Source organism: Akebia trifoliata, chromosome 7, assembly GCF_017979445.1.
Source record: "Akebia trifoliata isolate Shusen 1 chromosome 7, ASM1797944v1, whole genome shotgun sequence".
NCBI lineage: Eukaryota > Viridiplantae > Streptophyta > Magnoliopsida > Ranunculales > Lardizabalaceae > Akebia > Akebia trifoliata.
In genome coordinates, this window is record NC_141381.1 from 32848587 (window position 1) to 32871186 (window position 22600).

Consider the following 22600-nt stretch of genomic DNA (forward strand, 5'->3'; position numbering starts at 1 on the left):
GGGTTTAACCTAAGCTGGCACAATAAAAACTTATCCGTGCACGCACATATGCCCTGAAGGATTGAATTATGCGACTTATTAGGAGCTCAAGACAGGAAATACTATGGTGCATCCAAAATACAATGTGCTCAGCTACATGTATACCACCCGACTGTACTATCAATGGTGTCAAATGCACCATATATCAACCAAAAGAAAGAAAACGTCAAGGCCATGAAGCAACACAAACTAGATTTGCTAACGATATTTAGAGGGTATTTGTTATCCTGGATGGATCAGAGTTTCAGTTGTAGATCATCAGGACAATCATCCTGCCGAAGATGTTTTGTTGACCCAGCAGTGATCCAACGTTGACCGTCTTTCAAGTACTGAGGCCTCGAGAGACTGAGCACTGGAGACTCCCAGTCTTCAACGTTATTGCTTTTGGAATTTGGTACGAGGTTGAACCCCAGAGTATAAGATTCAAGCTGTTGGGCTTCAGCCTTTTCTTCCTCGACAAATTTTTGAAGGTTGCTTGTGGGTGGGACTGGCAAGTTGGAACTACTTGGACTCTGAAGAGTACAGTCCATTGACAGGCCATGAGAGACAACCTGTTGACGACATACCATTATATCAAAGCTTTTTATGTAACCTTGGCGTATTTTAATAAAAAATGGCTCCAATCAAGTATTTTACGGACTAATACATATCCAATATATCGGGGAATGCAAATATATAGTTGGTGCCATTTACACGAACAATGAACTAATTCGGTGTATGTAGGTCAGTACCTGATGGCATTTCAAGGAAACTTCTGGTGACTCCGGACCTATAATAGGCTTCTGAGGTTGCAAACTCAAACCCTTGAAGGCTCCTATTGAAGCAGACTCAAAGATTTCATTCTCCATTTCCGGGGGACTTACGGCATTCACATCAACCATACGAAGAGCATCACCAGTGATTCGTACAGAGAACCCAGGAGGGGTATCAAGGTCATCACACTGCTCATTTTTGATCTCCAGTGAAGGTGGTAGACCAAAAATATTTCCAACTGCATAGTCGCTACTGCCAGTGACCTCATAACTGCTTCCATCACCTCTTTTGCGTGATTCGTCCAGATTTTCAGAAAGATTGTACGCGACTATGTTTTTTCCCTTCTCATTATGTGGCTTGAACTGAACTTCATTTCTGTTAGGAAAGGGTCTCTGCATGGGTTTGTCTACTCTCCCGACATCCTTGCCCCCCTCCATGTCAATTTCCATGTCAAGTACCTCAGCATCATCCCCATGGATAACTGGTGCACCACTTTCATTTCGATTCTCGGGTGAATTAATACGAATCCCAACTTGATTCTCCTTTGACAATTCAGAAGAAACTTGTCCTTTTGTAGAGCGATATACTCCCCATAGGTAGAATTGCGAGTTTAATTCTGTTATACATTAGAAAACATCAGTATCATGTGTCACAGTCAAACTTACCACACATGATGAATTGGCCTGAAAACATAAGGTGCGCATGCAAGCAAGTAAGCAAGCACGCACATGTGTGCCCATCAGAGCACTCACTTTGAGAATCAGCAGGCAGATGTCTAGAGGTGAATATCAATAGTTCCACACCACCCAAGCAACTTCGCATGGCTAAATCACTCTTCTCCATTAATTCCAAAAAGTAATTGTACTTTTGGCTGGACCTACAGTCACCATGGCGCTCGATTTAATAAAGAAATTTTAGAATGAATCCCAAACAATCAGTTGTAAAAACCCAACCTTTCAAAATCATCAGGGAAAAAATAGAGTGCAATATCATGCCCATCAGGAGAATCCATGCGGAAGATATCCGGCCACACATCACAACGACGCTGCAGCTCAAACTGCAATATTCTGGGCAACTGTTTCGAGAAGTTGTAAGCTTTACGAGAAAGCTTTCCGGGAGGATGGGCATGAAACCCATCATATAATAAACCAGCGGAATCCTCACCAAAAATATCAAAACTCCCCCTACAGAAAGCAAGGGCTACAACAATTAACAATATATCATAACCAAATTGGGAATACGATTGTCTTTTTGATATATGAAACTTTGATGCATTATTCACTTAAATCGATGATCAACAAAGGATAGATTAATTACTTCCATATAGCAGTTATTGCAGGATGATTTGTAAGTACTTCCCCAAATTTAGACAAAATCTTAGAATTTGAAGTTCCATTTTCTTCGGGAGGAACAGGACCATCAATGGGTTCTTCCTCGCAAACACACTTGTTGGGCGCTACAAAAGCCTCGTTGCCTGAACAAACCTCAGAAAAGCAAGATGAGTAAGCTAAAATGTTCTTTACAGACAAAATATGGAGAAATATAAACCTCATATGGCTAAAGGTAATTGAACTATACCTGCAGAATTATCCAAACCTAACAAGTCTGGCTCATCAGACTTCTTTGAAGTATCATTGCATTCTCTATGTACAATGCAAGTTGATAGTGAATGACAAACTTCAGCATCAATACGTCTTGTTTTAGTAGGAGAGAAGATGTTGCATGAGCTGGGTTGATCTTCTTCTCTCTTTCTATTGCTCAATCTTTCAGAGGGGGAACTATAATGTGAAATACCGAGTGGGGATTTACCATGCAATGATTGGGACGGTTTAACAGCTCGCTGTTGTGGGCTAGTCACATTGTCAAATGTAAGAGGTTTTGTGTTCCTCAGAGACCTATAAGAAGGTCTTTTCTGTTGAAAAGATTTGAGTGCGACATTCAAAGACACGGGAGGACTCTTCTTGGAGATGGAATAATGTACAGTATTGGGTGAGCCGTCTTGAGAGCTGGAACCACCCTGTGAAATGCTCGTCTTTACTTTGGTTCCAGATGTCATCACTAAGACATCTTCGGCAGGAAGAAACTTAACTTTTCCAGTCTCAACCTTCTTGGAATTACTATTTCTGGGACATGGACTTGCTGTGAGCTTACCACGAAGGAAACCTACTGTCTCACTCGTATCAGGCACCTTATGGGACTCACCACAGGAAATATTAGTACCCAATATCTTCTGCTTTTTAGAGGTCTGTACCTCCTGCTCCCCAGGAAATCTTGATGAAGTTGAAGTATTCGAATATTTATTTTCCTGACTGATTATCCCAGAGGAATTCAACATTGGAGCCTTAGAGGAGTGATCCTTATCAGTATGCTTTGGCGAAACTATTTTCTTGAGTGATCGACATGCTTCACAAAACCAAACTTCTCGAACTTCAGGAAGGCCGTCTAGCATGCAATAACTGACAATAGGAAGAAGAAAAAAAAAACACACATATTTTAAACAATTGCTTAAAAGTATACAATTAATTCAAGAGAAACACATGGATGACTCACCAATTGGTGAAGGTCCCACCTAGATATCCTAGGACAAAAACAATGCCAAATTCTAAATCCTAACCATCCAATCTACCTTATTCTGGGTCATTCAGACATTAAATTTGTTACAGCAATTCAAGGAGTAAGAAAAATTATTTTAGGGCTGACTGATACATATGTTCACGAGCTCGATGACAGGAATTACAAGTTGCAAGAAATATTGCATCACTGACATCACCACAGATGTCACATCGTTGAGAGATAATATATGAAAGTAAGCACACACTTGAAGATTTAGTTATAGAGACGAATATGACTAATCATTAAATCAACAAAATTCAACTGGCTGGGTATGGTTCTCAGTCTGGTTTTTAGCTATTACATTTTTTTTTTTTCATTTTGACGAATGCCACCAAACAAATCACAAGGGCAACCAGAAGAACATTGGGAACATTTTTTATTTTTTTTACTTCTAGCCGAATGATGTGAAGGGTCATAACTAAGTTGGTGATTTAATAATGGATTCTGTTTACATATAGATGAAAATTGAGTGATTTAGATCGAATGAACATAACTTAGATATGATGTGTGTTGGTGACAAACATAGATCTAACACACAAATCCTGGCAGATAAAGGTAAAATAGATGTTATATTGGTATGTCCTAAATAGTAGAGAACCTGAGATAATGCATTATGAGTGATGATAATATTGGTATGTAGAACGTATAAAGGAGATCTATTTCCAATCAATAACTACAAATTAAGATTAAAAAAAAACACCAAAATAGCATAGGTAAGGATAAATTTGTCATGTTTATGTGCTTCTAATCATCAAAAAGATCTCAAAATTATTGCAGACGCAAGGATCCTTGTTAGCATAAGTGGGAGGAACTCATTATGGTTTTTCTACTATTTAAATTTGATTGAGGTGATGGATCAGTCCTCATTCTCTTACTAAAAGTTGAAGTCCCCAGAGTTAACTTCTAAGATAAAGTTCGAAACTACCAAGCGATGATCGGAGTGAAATAGTGAGTATCTTTGGGCGATCGTATCTAATTAGCACCAAGAACCATGGGGAATAAAAGGTGAACTGTTTGAAGAAAACTATTTCATTTTAGTAAAAAAAGCCACAAGCTTTCCAAACGACAACCATATGTAGCAGTAAAATGACCTACTACAACAGATACAAACAAGAAGTTAGAACTTTATAACTTGACAATTAGAGAACATGATGTCAACACAACAACAAACTTGGGTTAGAAAAGAAAGTAAGAGGGGTGAATTTACTGAATATTTCAAAAGAGCAATGCTCAAGTCAATGTTAAGAAAAGGTTCTGTTTCCATTCTCCATTGCAACCCTAAATACTAAGAAGTAAACCAAAAAAATTAATCCTAACCCCTTATTGTCTCTTATTTGATCAAGACCGTCAATGTAGTAACTTCTAAGCTAAGTAAATTAATATTAATAAGAATGTTTCAAAAATTTTATCCGTTTTGGAAATTTCGGCCGAGAACAAAACCAAACATTAGTCTCAATACATTGGTAAATTAATACTAATAAGAATGATTCAACCCATCAGCGGGTTAGCTGAGTGGTAAGAGCTGACTGGGTTTGCTCCCCTGGTCATGCATTTGAATCTCTATATGCCCCTTGAATGAAATCGATGTGCGGGACCTGTGGGTGGTCAATGCACATCCTCATGGAATAGTCCTACTTCATAAGGGATGGGGACACCCTGAGTTTACAAAAAAAGAATGATTCAAATTTTTGTTCCATTTTGGAAATTTTCAGCCGAGAACAAAACCAATATCTCAGAATGTATTGGTCAAGACTATCTCATTTTTCTCATGACTGAAACTTTGCCTTGAAAAGAGATTTTAAACCTTGCTAATGAGTATGCTTCACCCACTTAACTACCAAAAAAATAATAATAATAGTAACTACAAATCAACTAATAAACCTATTCTAATATTAGCCTTTGCGTCATTCGGCAATTCTAAATCTAACTATTAAACTTAGTAACTTAAAAACTAAACCAACTATTAGTAGAAATTGAAATTTTCATCTATAATGCATTTTTCAAAGAAAATTAAACATTGAAATTTCCACATATATTACATGAATAATTCATAAGCTTGTTAACTATGCTCTCAACAAAGATGGTCTCTTGAAGTTCTCCTTGAGATTTCCAAATGAAGCACTTGGTGGGCAATAAATTGTTGTAGCACCATTAAGGACTTTTATGCATAATACCATTAGAGAAGCTCCACAAACATAAGATACAAGAGTCATTATGGTTATTTATTAATTAGATCCTTCAATATCTAATTAATTAATTATCACATCAAACAGTATCCCAAGAATTTAAACATCAGTTGAACACCTGACTCATTTGAAACCTACAACAACAAAACTAGTGATAAAACCCAACTTACTACACATTTATGAGATGTTTGCTTCCTACTATATATGATCCTCCAAACCATACCAATAACCACCAATACAAGACAACTTTGCATGGTCACCACTAACATAGCTCAAATTGTAAGCCCTGAGAAACATGAAATAACAATGTTTATCACCAGAACACAGCGTTGCATCTTTCTCTGCAAAGCAGCTAGTTATGTTAGTCACCTGTATTTTACAGTAAATTCATCTTTTAATAGGTTTGGAACTTAGAAACGTAACTCTTCAAACTCTTTTGGAAAATTATTGAAACTCTATATAACGCATGTCACCTTGAAACAGAAAATAATCAGCTTTGTAAGTTTATACTCTTAGATTAGAGATTTTAACTGGATCAAATGGTAAAAGTAAAAAGAGAAGATAATAAGTAAAAAAGGATCAAAATCAACCCCCAAGTAGGAACTCATGTAGTAACAAAATTGATAGTTTGACAACAAAATGGTCACAAGAAGATTTAAATCAGTTGGAAGTTGGAATGTTCCTACAATATTCTAAATTCAATATATTCCGTAACTAAAGCATCCATCAACATGTGTGAAGCATTGCCAGCAAGATTTGTCTAGATAAAGAACCCATGATAAGGTAACCCAAATGGTTTCAATCTATTATATAAACATAAAAACTAAGAAAGAAGGGGACCTAATTCAGAAAATTATGCAAAATTCACCAAACCCGGAAATATACAAACCACAAGAGAATTAGAAAATAAAATAATAAAACAGGACAAAAGAAACAGATCTTCTTTAAGAAAACAGAGAACATAAGGAATATACATAGAAATCATTTCACTACCAGTAATGTTTTATAAGATTTCTCTAAATAACGAAATCAGCCAAAAAATAATCCAATTAGTTCTTCTACATTCTAAGCATAGAAGAGAAAAATTAGTAAAACCCATTTCTCAAAAACAAGAAAATTACAAGGAAAAAAAACTGAAAAATTAAAACATCATCAAGAATTACATGAGGTTCAAAAAGAAGAATGCATGAGATATTAGCAGAAAAATTGAAACCCAAATGCACCTCATGACCTTTGTTAAAATAATAAATCAAAACATTTGATAATACCCACTTCTTGAACTTAAAAAAAAAAAAATTAAAAAGGTTTCAATCTAGAAAATAACAAAGAATAAGTAAAATAAAACCTCAACTCAAGCAAACAGAAATGCCATACAGAGAATGGAAAGCTTATGCAATATAGACAAAACCCATTTCTCCCCAGAATCAACAGAGAGCTTCTAGAGAAATAAAAATAATAAACAAAAATCTTTCAACAAGAATCAAACAGAAGAGGAAAGAAGCAAAACCAAATCAATTCATAACATGAAAAATAATAAAAATAATAAACAACAACCATTTGAACATAGAATCGAAACCAAACAAGAAAATTAATTAAAGCACAAGTTCTTGACACCAAAGATAAAATGAAACATAAATAAAAAAAACCATTTCAACTTAGAGTCAGCAGCACAACTAAAAACAAGAAAAACACATATGACTGAGACTTGAAAATCAAAATAAACACTACCCATTTCACAAAATAGCAAAACAATCACAACACATTTGAACTTAGAATCAAAACAAGCAGAAACCACTCACCTCGTTCAAGTAACCCACACTAACAGAGAAACCATCCAAAGCAAAACTAACAAAAATGAACAAAAAAAAATTTCATAAAAAATAATAGTATTTCAGTGTTGGGAGTAGCAAATGTACTGTTGACATTTTCAAAAAAAATAATTAGTGCGTCTTCACTCTTACATGTATATATATTTTTTTCTTTTTCAATTTCTTGATTTCTTCTCTCTCTGCTGTAAAAGTGACCAAACCAAAGAAAGAAAACTCAAGAAATGGCGACCCTTAACCTCCTCCTCTGTTCTGTGTTTTATATTTCTACTTTTTTTCATAGGGATTGATATAACCAGAGCAAATTTTGTTTCTTCCAGAATTTCTGTTATTGTACGATGTGGACATAACGCGTGTGGCCCACTATAACAATTAGTTCTTGCAAGAAAATGATGAGTTATGACACATGTTCATATCCATGGTAGGTCCCCATGATACATGGCGATTTGTTAAAACTCGGTTAACGTAAATTCATGACTCGTGAGTTAATTTGGCTAAGAATAATGTTAAAGGCACCCCCAGTTATTACCAAGGGCACCTCCACCATAGCCAAAATTTTTGTCTTATACGAGTTAAAACTTAAAAGTTTCGGAATGAGCTAATTTTTTTGTGACCAGATCATTCTCACTAAAAATCAGTTCATTCTAAAACTTCTAACCCCTATCAAAATTGGTTCACAAAAAAAAATGAACGATTTATGATTCTTGAATTTGTTTTAGTGAGATTAAAAATTTACCTAAAATCAGCTCATTCTAACCTATTTTAAAACTTTTAACTCATATAATACAAAATAATTTGACTATGGTGTGGATTGTCCTTATTAATACATGGGGTGCCTTTAACATTACTTTTTAGGTGAACTAATATTATATATTTAAAGAGTGTTTTAGTAAATACCATCTTATGAAATATACAATGCCAGGTTTACCCTCTAAAAAAAATGAAAAATTAGGTTTAGCCCTTAATTATAATTTTGTTTAAAATTTCATCATTTTCTACATTTTCAATTTTTTTTTATTTTTTATTTTTTAAGATTGATTCCTCTTGTTATTAAAAAGATATACTTTGGTTATTTTTCATCTCTTTAACAAGTTTAGTAATAAGGATAATCACCATCGAGACGCATTTTCTTTTCTAGTTTGATGATATCGTGAAGGGCTTTCTTTATCTTTTGAAAAATAATTTATGAGATAGGTGAAATCTCCATGGAAGGATACTTTTTATGTTTTTGATATATATTTCATGGGAGATGATATCACCAAAGGCACATTTTCATCATGGATAAATTTATTAATTGTAGGGAAAATTACTTAAAAGACCTTGGCGGGGGGATTTATTTTTTAAAAATCCCAAAGTTTTGGACGATAACTTGATAGGACATTTAGTAAAAATTTTATTTCTTAATGATCCCTCATTATTGGCAAGTCCACTATTTTTATTTATTGTCCAGTTCACAAATTTTATTGTCAAACTCACCACTATTTATTGTCGAGTTCATTATTTTTTTATTTATTTTCGAACTCGACAATAAATAAGATGGTGAACTCAACACTGGTAAAACCCACCCAATTTCAATTTTCAAGTTTTTTTTTTACTAAAATACAAGGAAAAATCAATTAAAATTTTGAGATAATGATTTGTTTAGATGATTTCAAACTAAAAAAATCATTCTTGATTGATTTTCATCTAAAAACTATCAAAAAATAAAAAAATCCTTGAAAATGACTTCTTCCTTCTTAAATCCTTTTCAACAAAATGGAGTATCCGAAACTCGACTGAAAAGTCAAAAATTCAATTATTTTATATGAAAACAATGAGTTTGAACAATTAGAACATTTAATCATGAGAAATGTGGGAGATGAGGTCATAACTGTTAATAAAAGAAAAGTTTACTAAATGAACTATTAAGAGACCACCTAAAATTTAAGGATTATTTGAAAAAAAAAAATCCCTCCACCAGGGGTCCTTTAAGTAATTTTTCCCTTAAATGTAATACATTCCACATACCCACCAATGGCATTAAATCCAACACGTCATTTGGGAGATTTTGCAGGTCTTTTTAGCACGAAAAGCTTAGCAGTGGCATTATTCAATATTTCTTGGCCCCACTTACTTTACAGGACTCAACTTCTAGTTAATAAACATGATTATTTTTCATAATTGATTTTTAATGATTGATTTAATCATTTTGATACTCAAATCAAATGATTATGAATGAATTATCATATCCTTATAAGTGTGTGACAAAGCATTTTCATTGGAAGGATTTCAGAAATTCATGTCATCCATTTTCAACACCTTCGATCAAGTTCAAAAATGATTCTGTTTTGAATTTTGTTCTTTTCGATATGAGTTTTTCTATAAAATCTAGAAGACCGGTGTTGGATTATTAATTTGATTATCCATGTGGGCCCAACGACTCTTTGTAAGATTTGAATCTTTTTAATAAAATTACAACAGATAGGTCTGCCTTCTGCCCAGTAAATCTTTCTTTCTTTTAATGTGATAAAGTAGATAATACTTGACACTGAAGTATTACTTCTTAGGGAAAGCTTGACTTCTTGTATGTTTGCAGGGTAATACTTAAAGACTGCAGTTGTACTTCTTTTGGGTATTTTTTTCTTTTTTGTCGTTTTGTTTATTATCTTTGATCTTGCAAATATTGACAAGTTTGTCCTTAAGCTGGCACAAGAAAATTTTATCCATGCACCCAAACATGCCCTAATGATGATTTAATCTTATGCTGGCACAAGAAAAACTTACCTGTGCCTAAATGATTGAATTGTCTGACTTATTAAGACATTTTGTCCTTCATTTATCACTTTAAATTCAGCTTAAGCAGTATTGCATTTCATGTAACATTGTGGCCGAGCCATGGGGAGCATTCTTAATTTCTTTTCGTGGAAGCATGTTTTGTCATTGAGTCATGATAATATGACGCCCGCCTCCATCACAGGACCATAGATCATTTGCCTCGGGAGACACAAGAAAATGATTTACGATTATACATTTCTTGGGCAAATGATCTATGGTTCTAAGAGAGTCCGACTTTGAAGCAGACAGCCCGCTTCAAATATTGAAGGAACCCTCTTTATTATAAGCCAGGTGGAATTTTGAATTTATTTCATGCCCTTACATTTCTGTCATAATTTGAAACACTTTCTTGGAAATGCCATGTGTAATCCAATGGAAAGAGTTCCATCAAAATTTTGAAGCGGACGTGTGTTAGAGGGGGGCATTAGAATATCATCACACATTGTCATTTAATTCTATATAGACTCAGGGTCCAATTCAGTGTCCCGTTCCTATAAAATTGGTTAGATGTCTGTATGACATGCATTACTTGGTGCTTAAAACACCTCGGGCTCCTACTCAAGCCGTTCATGCAGCCCAATGTGTTTGAACTCCAATAACAATGTGCCACGTAGACACCTAATGTTATTATAAGAATGGGACACCGTTCAGGATCGCATCGCAACTCTTCTATATATCATAAAGACATAAACCATATCTTTATGAAAGTTCAAAGATATTTGAACTCAGAGATATATGAGCCAAAGTTCATCACACTGCAGAGAAACCACCAAAAATACTAATAAAAAGTTCAAAAGAAAGTTGATATTTACTAACCATGAAAGAAGCAAGGTTTTAAAGTTGCCTTGACTTCCCTCTGTAACTGATGATGTACAACATTGTGAATCTTTACATTCTTGTAAAAGTTAAAGAGAGGTAAGACTTTTATCGTCTTGCTTTTCAAGTGGAAACTATCTAACAACGGATTTATTCATAATGAATAGCTTAAGGCCATCCAATTTTCAACTATAAATCGTGGAATGTGTTCAAGTTTGAACCTTTTGGCCATTAACAACAACAATATTTGTTGGATATCACTTTCGTTTGGAGGATCTGCTCTCAAGAACACATTATTATTTTCGATGTCCGGATGATGCCATAAGCACCGCTACGGCCACAATAAACATGAACAACATGCCCGCAAGCAATACATACGTTCTTCTTGACGATCTTCGATACTCTCCAAACAGAATTACGCCCCAAAAAGTGCTCACCAGTGGAAGAGCCTAATATTATCACAAATCAGGATCAATTTAAAGAAATTTTTTGGAATATGTGTGTGCGTGCGCTCGTGTGTGTGTGAAGTGTGAAATACATGTATATACACAAACCTGAACAGCATCAGCTGCCGCATACCCCGCAGCTTGACCTCCCATGAACTGCAGACCATTCCCGAACCCACACAAGAAGCCAGCCAAAAGGGCCCACTGTCTGCCTTTCCAGTCACTTACGTAAGCCTTTAAAGACGACCTTGGTAAGTTGAGTACGGGGCGGTAAAGGAAGATAACATTTAGAATAATAGCAAGGACGAAACAGGAGACCGAGAAGTAGAAAAATGCGGTGTAGACCACCAAATGAGGAACCCCTTTTTCCAATGTGTGCCATTGGTCATTTGTTGCGAGGTTGAATGCTGGTGAGAAGAGAGAGAAGCAAACACCGGCAAAGAAAGTTAGGCTCAGACCAATAAAGATGCTCTTCCCAAACACCTGCCCATTAGAAACCAAAAATGTATTGAGAGTCAATGATGTCATGCAAATTCATATACAACAAATTCTAGGTATTTACTTATACGTAATGCAGTGGATAACCAACCTTGATTGATCTTCTGCTCTCAAGCTCTATGAGGAAGTCCGCAGTTCCAAATTTTGCTTTCTCAACATGAACACTTCCATTCTCCAAATCCTTTTTTCCATCTAAGAATGTTTGTTTAGTTATTAGGAGTCTTGATAGTGATAAACTAAAAGAAAGTCGAATGAGATTGTTGATCACGTGGAGTGAGGACCAATTACAAAGAACATGCACGTTGAACTGACTCAATAGAGTTGAATGAAGGAACGGGATTCGTTCATCCAACCCCAACTTTTGGGATAAGTCTTCAATTGTGGTGATTTAGTATTAGGAGCCCAAAAATAATAATATTCAATTACCAAACGAGAACTTACCTTTGCTTGGAAAAGCATCATTAAACTCCGAAACTTCAATAGGCCTGACAAAGTTCAAATATTTTGCAAGATATTACTAGAAGAAAGAAATATACCCTGACCCGTCCTTGTGACTATTTGACAAAATAGTAATAGTTTGCAAGGAATTACTAGAAGAAAGAAATATACCCTGTCCCGTCCTTGTGACTATTTGATAAAATACTAAGCTTCACTTTGTTATCAGCTGCATTGGAGGAGTGAACGGCAGATCCAAGACAAATTGCAATTAGAAAACATCCAACGCCAGGGAAAAGAATCTCAGCTTTATTGATTCGGTCATCTAAGAAGTAGTTCAAGCTTGTGCCTGATACATTTGAAAAAAATGGAGAAAATGAGCATATAACTGGACCGTTGTGCTAAATAAAAATCTTGTTAAAGAAATATTGCCAAGAAATCTAGAAAATTATAGATTTTGATTTGTGGGTTGATGTACCTATAACAACAGTTATGCTGGACGTAACCACCTCTGTCACTGACAGACCAACAAAAGCCCAAGCATACTGTGTGGACAAGTTCCCAAGGCTAAGAACCACCCCACCAGCCATTGCAAATAATACACTTGGCCAATTGTCCTGTACAAGTAGCAAATGTTATGGATAAAGCAGGGTTTAACTGATCCATTACAAAAGAGAGAAAGAACAATTAAGACATTGTGAAGATTGATTCCAATGGAGCAGTGATTGGCACTTGAAGTTTTTTTGTCGATTAAATTAGATCAATATGGAACAGAGGTAATAACTGGATAAGATTAATGTTGCGTGACACACTTCAACCGCATGGAAAGAATTTGCAAAGCAAGGACAGTCTCATTGAACTGTAGGTCAGAGAATATTACAATTACGGAAAAAAATTATTTTCTCTGGTACAACAATTAATCTCTTACAAGCAATAAATGTGAATTTAGAATAAGTAGGAACATGGAGAGGATAGGCCAGTAAATATAGGTGGCCGGTAAAAATTCTAAAGCGGGTCAAGTGCAACGAATACAAACGATGGCCCGAGTTAGAAGGAATGCGTGAAACGAAGGTTCTAAAAGAGCAAGAAGAAGACCAAGCCAGATGTGGACTGAGGTAGTTAGAGCAGGTACGAAGACGCATGTATTAACATAAGACATGACTTATACAACACGCTTCTTCCATCCGTCCGCATAATATATAGATAGGATTTTGATGACCGATGATGATGACCGAGAGAGAAGATCAAGGTGGAGGACAAGGTCTCCTCATTGCTTTTGTCTATGTACACATTACAAACATAAGGAGTCACACCAACATGAGTAGATTACCTTGTGTTGTCTTATCATGGTGTTTTTTTGGGAAATTGAAGAAAATAATAAAAGAAACTGTGAAGTAGTTTAGAACATCCCCTCAGACCAAGGATTGTGCCATCTACTTTGTAGCACTAATTCTATCCCAAAAAAATTCTTCCTTTCTTCTCTCTTAAAGCACCAACGTAGATTGAGAAATCCAAAAGCTCGCTACTTAAACCTGATAAAGGTACCATTTCCATTTACCTATCACTTTTATCCAACACAACCATAGTTTTACTACTTTGTGCCCAAATTTCACAAGAATCAAATAAAGTTCTCAAAAACGAATTACTAAGAATAATAACATCATCATCATCATCATAGGGTGTATAATACTTTCTTCCATTTTGCAGCTAACTCGAATACAACTAGAACAGAACAAAGTTTGCTTGATAGAAAAATATAAATGAATGATACTAAGAACTGAAAGAAACTCACCTGGGAAAGCTGAGTAAAGAAATTTGGCATATCGGGTTTGCTGTCACCAATTTGACCAAAGGTTAGAGCAATGATCACGGCGGCCAAGAGATTTGTGATCGAGTAATCCAGGTAAGTATGCTGCGGAAGCCGACCCCTTCTCTCTAAAAGAGTAAGAATAGCTGGCCAAGTACCCAAGAAGAGGAGGGCAAGCAACATGCAGGCTATGGCACCTCCCTTACTCTCCACCACATACATCTTCAACCCACTAAACTAGATACTCTCAATTGAATGATATTTCAATCAAGGAAGAAAACCCAACAAATCCTGCAAGAGAAGTAGCAGTTAGCCGACCCACTTGACTGATTTAACAACTTTACATTAAATTCAAACGATGAAGAACAAAGGAGAAACAAAGAAAAAAAAACATGTTTGTTTGGAGACTATTATAAAGATGAACCATTTGAATCAAAATAAAATAAAACCAATTAAAAGAAGAATCAGAGAATTTATATAAAAATATCGATACACACAGATAGATAGATACATAGATAAAGTCATAGAGATGGAGAGAGATTTAGCTCCAAAGGATGAATTCAAGATAGCCAGTTGCATTGCAAGATACGCCATGTTCAAGAGAATATTTAAAATAAAAAATTTAAAAGGAATCCAAAAAGTATAGAATATATCAAAAATTATCAAAAACAAAAAATTAAATCAAAGAGAGTTGTTAATCAGGAAAAAAAAAAGCTTATGAACTAAGAATACCCAATTTTCAAAAATGTCAACCACTACCAACATTCAAGAGAAAGGCACAGATAGATACAAACAACCCATAAGTATGTCAACATCTATAGATCAGACATAAAAGCCATTAGAGATTGAATCTTACAAGCGAGGGCCTATATATGGCTCATAAAAAAGAGTAAACAAATGAAGGAAGAAAAAGAAGTCAAAGTAGAAAACAACAGCCACACCATATACTACAATTAAAAAAGAAAAGTAAGACTTTAGAGCGTCATATTGACTTTTCTAAACTCAATTACTAAAAAACCATTTGCCCCCAATCAACAGCGATCACAAGTACCTGCTTCAGAATTCTTCTCTTAAAGAAGATGAGCAGTTGCAGAGATGAAATATACTCAAGAACTTAAAATATTGCAGAGGAGATACTTCAACGACCCTTCACCATATTCAATATAGATCCAAATATAAAAAATAAAAATAAAAAATGAGATAGAGTGAAGGAACCCAAGGACCCAATCATTTTTAATTAAATTACAGAATATCCATTTAGCCTCAAATCACCAAAGACCACAACCAACAACCTTAGATTTCACCAAAACTTCAAGGCCACAATCTTTAAACTAAATTACAGGAAACCCATTTGGCATCAATCACCAAAGATCACATCCATTCCTCCAAAACTACAGCAATATTTGAAAAGCTGGTTAAAAAGAACAAACAAAAGAGTTTGTGAAATTGAAATTTTTTTTTTTTTTTTTTGGAAGATAAAGTAATATAAATTGCCGAGGTACTTACACTGAGGAATCAGTATTCAGTGATGGGTTGTAAGAGATTCCGCTTGAGACTTCAAAAAGGATCTGCTTAGCTGGAATCTAAAGAGCCCATTAAGATTCTTTGAATCTCGTTTCTATGTTTGGTCTACAAAGGCTATGGTTTCCCAGTTAATCATTCCTCTCTTACATCACAAAAGTCAACATATCGCGATAAATTTGGCGTAGTGCCACATGAGAAAAAGAGCTGTGCTACACTGACTCACTACAACACTGCCTTCAAGTACTTTGTATAGAGAACCACCGATTTTCCTCAAGTGTACAGTAATCGTATCTCGATGAAAAGCATCTAGTGGTAGTCTGTATGCCATCACGTCAGTGCGGTTTCTTTTTCTTTTTTATAGCAATAAATACAGATGACACTTTCGTATCTTTTAGATTTTGATGAGTTTGACTAGGGGTAACATTTGGTCGGTCGGGTCGGATCTGTGTCTTATTGTTTTTTGTTGATATAAGGGTATTATGAAATGTATCAAACCCAAAACCCAACCCATTTACAAGTAGGTCTACCTGACCCGATCCATATATAATATATTTAATAAAATTATAATCTATTTTGACAAAAATAATTTTCATTTCCACCGCCAAAAATAAAATACCAATAATAAAAATAAGTTAGACGCAATCATAAACCAATATCTACCAACATAAATTAAGTTTTATCATCAAAAATAAGTAATTTAAAAAATTCTTAAATAGTTATTGATATATTTAAAATTACAAGACAGAATAATTAAATGTATCAAAATGGATTAAGCCAATTGATGCCCTTAACCCGGATCCGAACTATTTAATAATCGTGTTAAACATGTTGACACGATTATGACTCAAATCCACTAATTTTGTGTCGTGTTCATGGGTCATGTTAGGATTGTCATTCCTAAGTTTGACCATGAAATAAATGGAATAATTGTTATTTATGAGATTTATGAACATTTATAAATAGTTAAAGGAAAATGATGGATTGCCTTCATCAGACACTATGTTCCACATTTGTGCTAATGTGATAGTATATAAAGAATCGTTGATGTTTTAACTTGTATCTCAAGAAAAATCTATGATTTTCTATGCACTATCATGTCAGCGCAATGGAAGTGTAGTGTCCAACAGAGATAGTTCATGGCAAATTTGTAACTTAAAATATTAATTAAAGGACTTTTGAATATTATATAGTAAAAAATATATTTCATAATTTTAAAAATTAACTAAGGGATAGGATTACAATTTTCTTGGTTTTTGACCAAAATTACCTTGGACTATATTAAGTTCAAATGTAAAATAGGCAGTATTTGAGAGATCCAAATTTTGGCGTTCATATCACTTCTACGCTACCTTCTCTCATTATAATATTAAAGATAATAGAATCTTAATTATAAAAAGAAAATTAAATATAAAAAAATGAGTGATTTAGACATCCTTACATCTTGGCCATTACTAAAAAGATACTACATGTGTTTTCAAACCGATGACCTACATGCCATTTGTGAGATAGACGATTCGAATTGTCAAGATCATCTTAACATTTCAATATGAATCATCCAGATCAACAATTCAAATGATTGAGATTGATGATTTAAATAATCGACCTCAAGGACTTGAAAAGTCAATTTCCATGAATTAAATTCATGGTTTTATTGGAGAGATGGGCATTAAGAAAGAAAGAATTTACTACTGGGTTGTTAAGGTACAATCCACAAATCATTATCCATTTAGAAAGGCATCCCTCCTATAATTTACTAATTTACCCTAAATTTATTTGCATCTCATATCTCATTGCGTACATTATATGTTGTTTTTGATTTCTTGAATGTCGTATGATGTTGACAATGGATACCTTCGAAGGAGGGAACCTTGATTATTCTTAAAAAGTAGATCTGACGTTCCCTGACTTGGCCATGATAGAATCATAGATTTTTCCTCATGTATCTCGAGAAAATGATCTATGATTCTTTTACTACCATCTCAGGAAGCGTATAAAGAGCGTCAGGTTTTAGAGCGCTAGATTATCATGACTCAAAAGGGAAATATGTTAAAATAATTTAGTTGTGTACAACAACAATGAAAGGGAATTTGTAAATTAATTGAAAGACAAACAAAAAAAATGAAAATTTTGAATGGATGAAGCTTGGAATTGAGTATTTTTGGAGAGGACTCATAATCCTTAATTCTGTTATAACAAAGGACACGTCATGGACAAAAAGGGTTAACTTTTAAAAGAAAAATTGCAGGGGCATTCCGAGAATTGAACTCGGGACCTCTCGCACCCTAAGCGAGAATCATACCACTAGACCAAATGCCCATTGTTTTCTTAAATGGAAATATTAAATATATAATATGTTAATTTAATCCAGTAGTCCACTCCTCAAGAGTCCTGAGATGCCGCTTGATGTCTGTTTTGGATGATCCAAGTCACTTTCAAAAAAATTAGCCAATTCTCCCACTATTAAATATATAAATTCACTTGAATTTAAAAAAAATTACATTGTATGGTAAATATGTTTTAAGTAAACAATTGGCTCAAGACCCATTTAAGTCTGGTGAATCTCTTTCATAGTCCCATATTTGCAGAACCGCCATAAAGTTCAGTCTTTTTTAACAAACTGATTGGCGAAAATTTATCCATTATTGCAATTTACTCTAATATCAAAGACTCATTAAAAATTTGGGGTCAACTGAACAAATTTTGTTACTCCATTTGATTGTCTAGAGCTATATCTTTTGTTAATTCAAGTGTCTTCATATCATCTTTCACAAGGACAACAAATCTCAAGCTCTCCATTAAGTGGAGAGCCACAAGAACGAAACTCATATCCAGCAACCAATTTCATTCATTAAGACCAACCCAATTTTTAAAAGCAACAAGTGCTTCCATTTGCCTAACGTTCTTCCTCAGCTTTGCCATTTTGAGCTTCTTATGAGTCTCCACAAATGCTTGTTTGCATCTCAACTTATCCACAAAGATCTTAATTTCGTGGGCCTTCTCCAGGACTTGCATTACTACGTCAAAGAAACCACCCTTAACAAAAGCATACAATAATGCATCCATCAAGTTATGATCCAACTTAAACCCCTTCCCACCATTGACAGAAACCCTCTTCTTCATTATTTCCTTCCACAAGACCAAAACACTGGAATATTTCTCTTCCATCACATACCCATTGATGAGAGACAAATATGTCTGTTCATTTGGTTCAAATTTTAATAACACCATCCTTCTGAAAGTCTCTTTCGCGTCCTCCAATCTCCCAGCTTTACAGAAGGCATGTATGATCGAGTTCCAGTCATGGGTGCCAACCTTGACACGTGAGTTCCCCACGACCTCGTCTAAAAAGGCAGCCATTAACTCAGGCCGGTGATTTTCTGTTAAGCTAGTCATGATAGTTATGTAGCTCACTTGTAAGTCGGTTATTCTCGCTTCCCTCATGTCCCTAAACAAAGAAAATGCAGCTTGGAAATCTTGATTTGACATGGATGCTTCTATCAAAGCATCGTAACTATGGGCATCCAAGCGAAGCCCAGAAGCGCTGATCTCCTTAACAAACTGAGTGGCCTCAGTCGTCCGATGCTCTTTACAATAAGCCTTCAGGATCAAAGCATAGACACCAAGCCCAATGGAACTCACCTCATCTTTCATCTCATCAAGAATGATGTGAGCTGTTTCTAATAACCCAAGGTTAACACACTCGTTCACAATCCTAAACCCAACAGAGCTACCAATCCCAATCGAAGAAGATTCCAACTTTTGAGCTTCGATGATCAGCTTAGCCAAGTTCTTAATACTTCCATTTTGAAGAAAAGCCTTCACAAGCTCCTTATACGTTTCTTCACCATAATTCAAACTTTGGACATCTCCCTCTCGAAAGCTACGCAGAAAAATCTCCGAAATAGATTCTAAATTGCCAGATTTAACATATCCACGAATCAAATTACTGTAAAATACCCTTTTGGAAGAAAAACCAAAATCACCCATCAGTCTCTCCAACTCAATAATTTTGCCTTCAAGCCCCTTTGATGCATACAAATAAGCAAGAAACCCAAAGCTCAATTCGTCCGGCTGAACACCCAAAGCCAACATTGTTTCCATAACATTCTCGGCATCCATCACAGACTCAAGATCACAACAACATCCCTCTAAAGCCACATTACAAGCAATCAAATCTGGTTTCATGAAATCCAATTTCTCACCCAAAGCAATCCTACAATTCTCATTAAAAACCCTTAGAAATTTGATAAAGGTACCATTTTTCCGACTAAGTTCAATCAGTAAGCCTCCCCAAAGAACAAAAGGAGGGAAAAATCTGTTCTTGAACATGGATTCAATCAAAGCAAAAGCAGGGGCAGCTGTGTTTGCAGATTTCATGGCATGTAAAAGGGTCTCAATGGTGTCAAATGATAGTACTTGTGGGTTCTTCTCAAACAAAAAGATCACAGAAGCAAAAGCCCTCTTGAGATTATGGATATCTTTAAGAGAAGATAAATGTGTGATGAGAGAGTTGGAAAGATTCTTACTTGGGAAGGCTGAGTTGCTTGTGAGGATCTTGAAGGACTTCCATGCTTCATCAGTGTTGTGGGTGTCAAGGAATGTATGGAGATTGGATTCTATAGCAGTTTTGTGATCTAAGGTTAGGGTTTGTGGTGTAGATTCTAGGGTTTTGAGGGGTTCTTGGGAGGGTGTTGGGGGACTTTTTAGGGCAAAAATGGAGGGTTGGAGGATGGAATTTAGGTTAGGGATTTCAGGTGTTGAGGGAAATTGTCTAAGTGAAGCAAAGGAGAGAGACTTTCTCCACATCCTTTGCTGAGGAATACTGGCTGTTGCTTACACACCCTTTCTGCTATCATGCGTTATGGGTTAAGTCTTTAAGTCTGCCCCCACGCATCTTAGATATGAAGAGAAGGAAAAAAAAAACAATGAGGTTCTGTTTGATACAATTCAGCTTTTACTTCAGGATTCTTTGTTTAGGAGAAGCAGAAGCTCGAGTTTGGGAAACTACTTTTAGGAAAATCTTGTTTGTTCCAAAAGTTAATGAAAAAGTAGTAGAGAAAGGTCGAATTGATTTTTTTATTTAATCAATAAGTTAAGAAGAACGAAGGAGGAAATCGTCATTTCATTCTCATACACTTTTTCAGTGTTGGCTTTCTCTTAGTGGCTCTGGCACGAAAGCAATCCTAGTAAAACTTCTCAAAAATGCAATTTTCGATTCCCAAAAAATTGTTGAAGTAGAAGTCGTTACAAAGAAATGTGTTTTTCCAATTATTTCAATTCAAAACCCAAAAAGCCGTTGGAAAAAGTCATAACGAACAGACCCTTAACTTCTAATATCTTCTCTGGGTTTGTTTTTTAATTAATTCATCTAAAGGTCTTGGCAAGATGTTTCCCCAATTATAGGTTGTGCCCACCACATTAGTACATTAATTAGGATGACACTCTACTTAACTAAATTTATCAAATAAAAAGAAAGGGCCCGTGTGGATACAGGAGTCAAAAGTACTTAAAACATAAATATTTTCATAAGTACTTTTTTAAGTACTGTCTGGAGTAGGTGGATAACTGTTGTGTGTTTGGATACAGGTTCTGAAAAGTACTGTTAGAAGTACTTTTGATAAAGTTTTGTGTTTGAAAACTATTTTGAATTCTGTTTAAATGATCAAAATGCCCTTATAAGTATCAGTTACTATTTTTAACATTATAACTCAACAAATTATTCTTTAAAAGAAATAAAAGTTACTATTTCTATCCATAAAAATTAATATAAACACCCAACAATTATAAATAAATAAAAAATATTGTGAGCAAATATATACAACCACTAAAAATATGAAGAAGTTTTCACCACATCAATGGATAGTAAATTTGTGTGTAATTGTTCACATCAATCTTCCAATATGAAAATTTCAACCATGGTTGGAATGCTCATGGATAAATCATTGAGTGAGCAATTGGGGGAGCTAGAAATCCAAATTCAAATGTTACACTAAAAGGCTACCATCACATCAATGGATAATAATAAAATATTATCTAATTGCATTTTTGAGAGTATGCTTGTAATTCTCAAAATTTATGAGGTACTTGTCCTAAATGCTACACCAAAAAGCTACCACCACATCAATGGATAGTAATATAGTATTACTGCAATTGCATTTTCGAAAGTATGCTTGTAATTTTCAAAATTTATGAGGGTCATACTTGTCCTAAATGTTACACCAAAAGGCTACCACCATATCAATGGATAGTAATATAATATTATTTCAATTGCCTTTTTGAGAGTAGGTTTGTAATTTTCAAAATTTATGAGGGGCATACTTGTCATAATCTCGTCATTTTGACAATGTTTTGTGGCTCCGCGCAAGAGTAGCTTAGAAAAATAGCACCATCGGTACTCCGTGAAAAAGCAATAAAATGACTCCACAGTAAAGTGGTCCTTTCTAGGAGTAATTTATCCAAACACCTTTAAAGTGCTTCTGACTCCTCGAAAAAGTCAAAAATACTTAGAAAAGTCAATCCACACAAGCCCAAATATTCTAGTTATATTTTAGATTAATTACAGATAAAAGTATTTCAATATTTTTTTGAGAATCATATTAGTAAATTGGGCATAACATAAATAAGGGTATTGAGATGAAAATTTTAGGTTTGATAAAATTAAAAATGACCTCGTTCGAGAAAATGCAAGAGTAGCAAATCTTCATAGGCAATGAACTAAATAAATGTCGATGGAAATAATTTGATTTCGATGAGAGCTAGTTATAATCTCAATTAGAAGAAATATTTAAGTTTAAGGGAATTGATTTGGTACCGCATCACTATCATACCATTATCAATCTAAAA

General features: G+C 34.8%; 2 protein-coding genes, 1 non-coding gene and 1 pseudogene across 12 annotated transcripts; all 4 read right to left on the minus strand.

Annotated features, from left to right (window-relative positions):
- Positions 1–49: 49 nt before the first annotated feature.
- LOC147399210 (uncharacterized) lies at positions 50–7665 on the minus strand. 5 transcript variants are annotated; one of them, XM_086448675.1, is made up of 8 exons: positions 7553–7630; positions 7391–7436; positions 2371–3248; positions 2110–2266; positions 1746–1976; positions 1545–1669; positions 771–1408; positions 50–590 (listed from the first exon to the last, which is right to left on the minus strand). In XM_086448675.1, the coding sequence occupies exons 3-8, from the start codon at positions 3239–3241 to the stop codon at positions 276–278; spliced, it is 2337 nt and encodes a 778-aa protein (XP_086304801.1). In that variant the 5' UTR covers positions 3242–3248; positions 7391–7436; positions 7553–7630; the 3' UTR covers positions 50–275. The 5 variants fall into 5 exon arrangements, with proteins under 5 accessions (XP_086304801.1, XP_086304800.1, XP_086304802.1 ...); XM_086448674.1 differs by lacking the exon at positions 7391–7436 and having other exon boundaries at positions 7553–7665; XM_086448676.1 differs by lacking the exons at positions 7391–7436; positions 7553–7630 and adding an exon at positions 5762–7353.
- A 3355-nt stretch (positions 7666–11020) lies between these two features.
- On the minus strand, positions 11021–15890 carry LOC147399211 (ureide permease 2-like). Of its 6 annotated transcripts, none has more exons than XM_086448677.1 (8): positions 15740–15890; positions 14219–14524; positions 12905–13043; positions 12601–12775; positions 12433–12476; positions 12083–12183; positions 11602–11976; positions 11021–11496 (listed from the first exon to the last, which is right to left on the minus strand). In XM_086448677.1, the coding sequence occupies exons 2-8, from the start codon at positions 14453–14455 to the stop codon at positions 11344–11346; spliced, it is 1224 nt and encodes a 407-aa protein (XP_086304803.1). In that variant the 5' UTR covers positions 14456–14524; positions 15740–15890; the 3' UTR covers positions 11021–11343. The 6 variants fall into 6 exon arrangements, with proteins under 6 accessions (XP_086304803.1, XP_086304807.1, XP_086304808.1 ...); XM_086448681.1 differs by lacking the exon at positions 15740–15890 and adding an exon at positions 15526–15668; XM_086448682.1 differs by lacking the exon at positions 15740–15890 and adding an exon at positions 15285–15421.
- Positions 15891–18001: 2111 nt separating this feature from the next.
- Positions 18002–18073, minus strand: TRNAP-AGG (transfer RNA proline (anticodon AGG)). Its single transcript has one exon. It is a non-coding gene; the product is annotated as a tRNA-Pro (tRNA).
- Positions 18074–18206: 133 nt separating this feature from the next.
- On the minus strand, positions 18207–20646 carry LOC147399213 (pentatricopeptide repeat-containing protein At1g69290 pseudogene; annotated as a pseudogene).
- Between the last annotated feature and the right edge of the window lie 1954 nt (positions 20647–22600).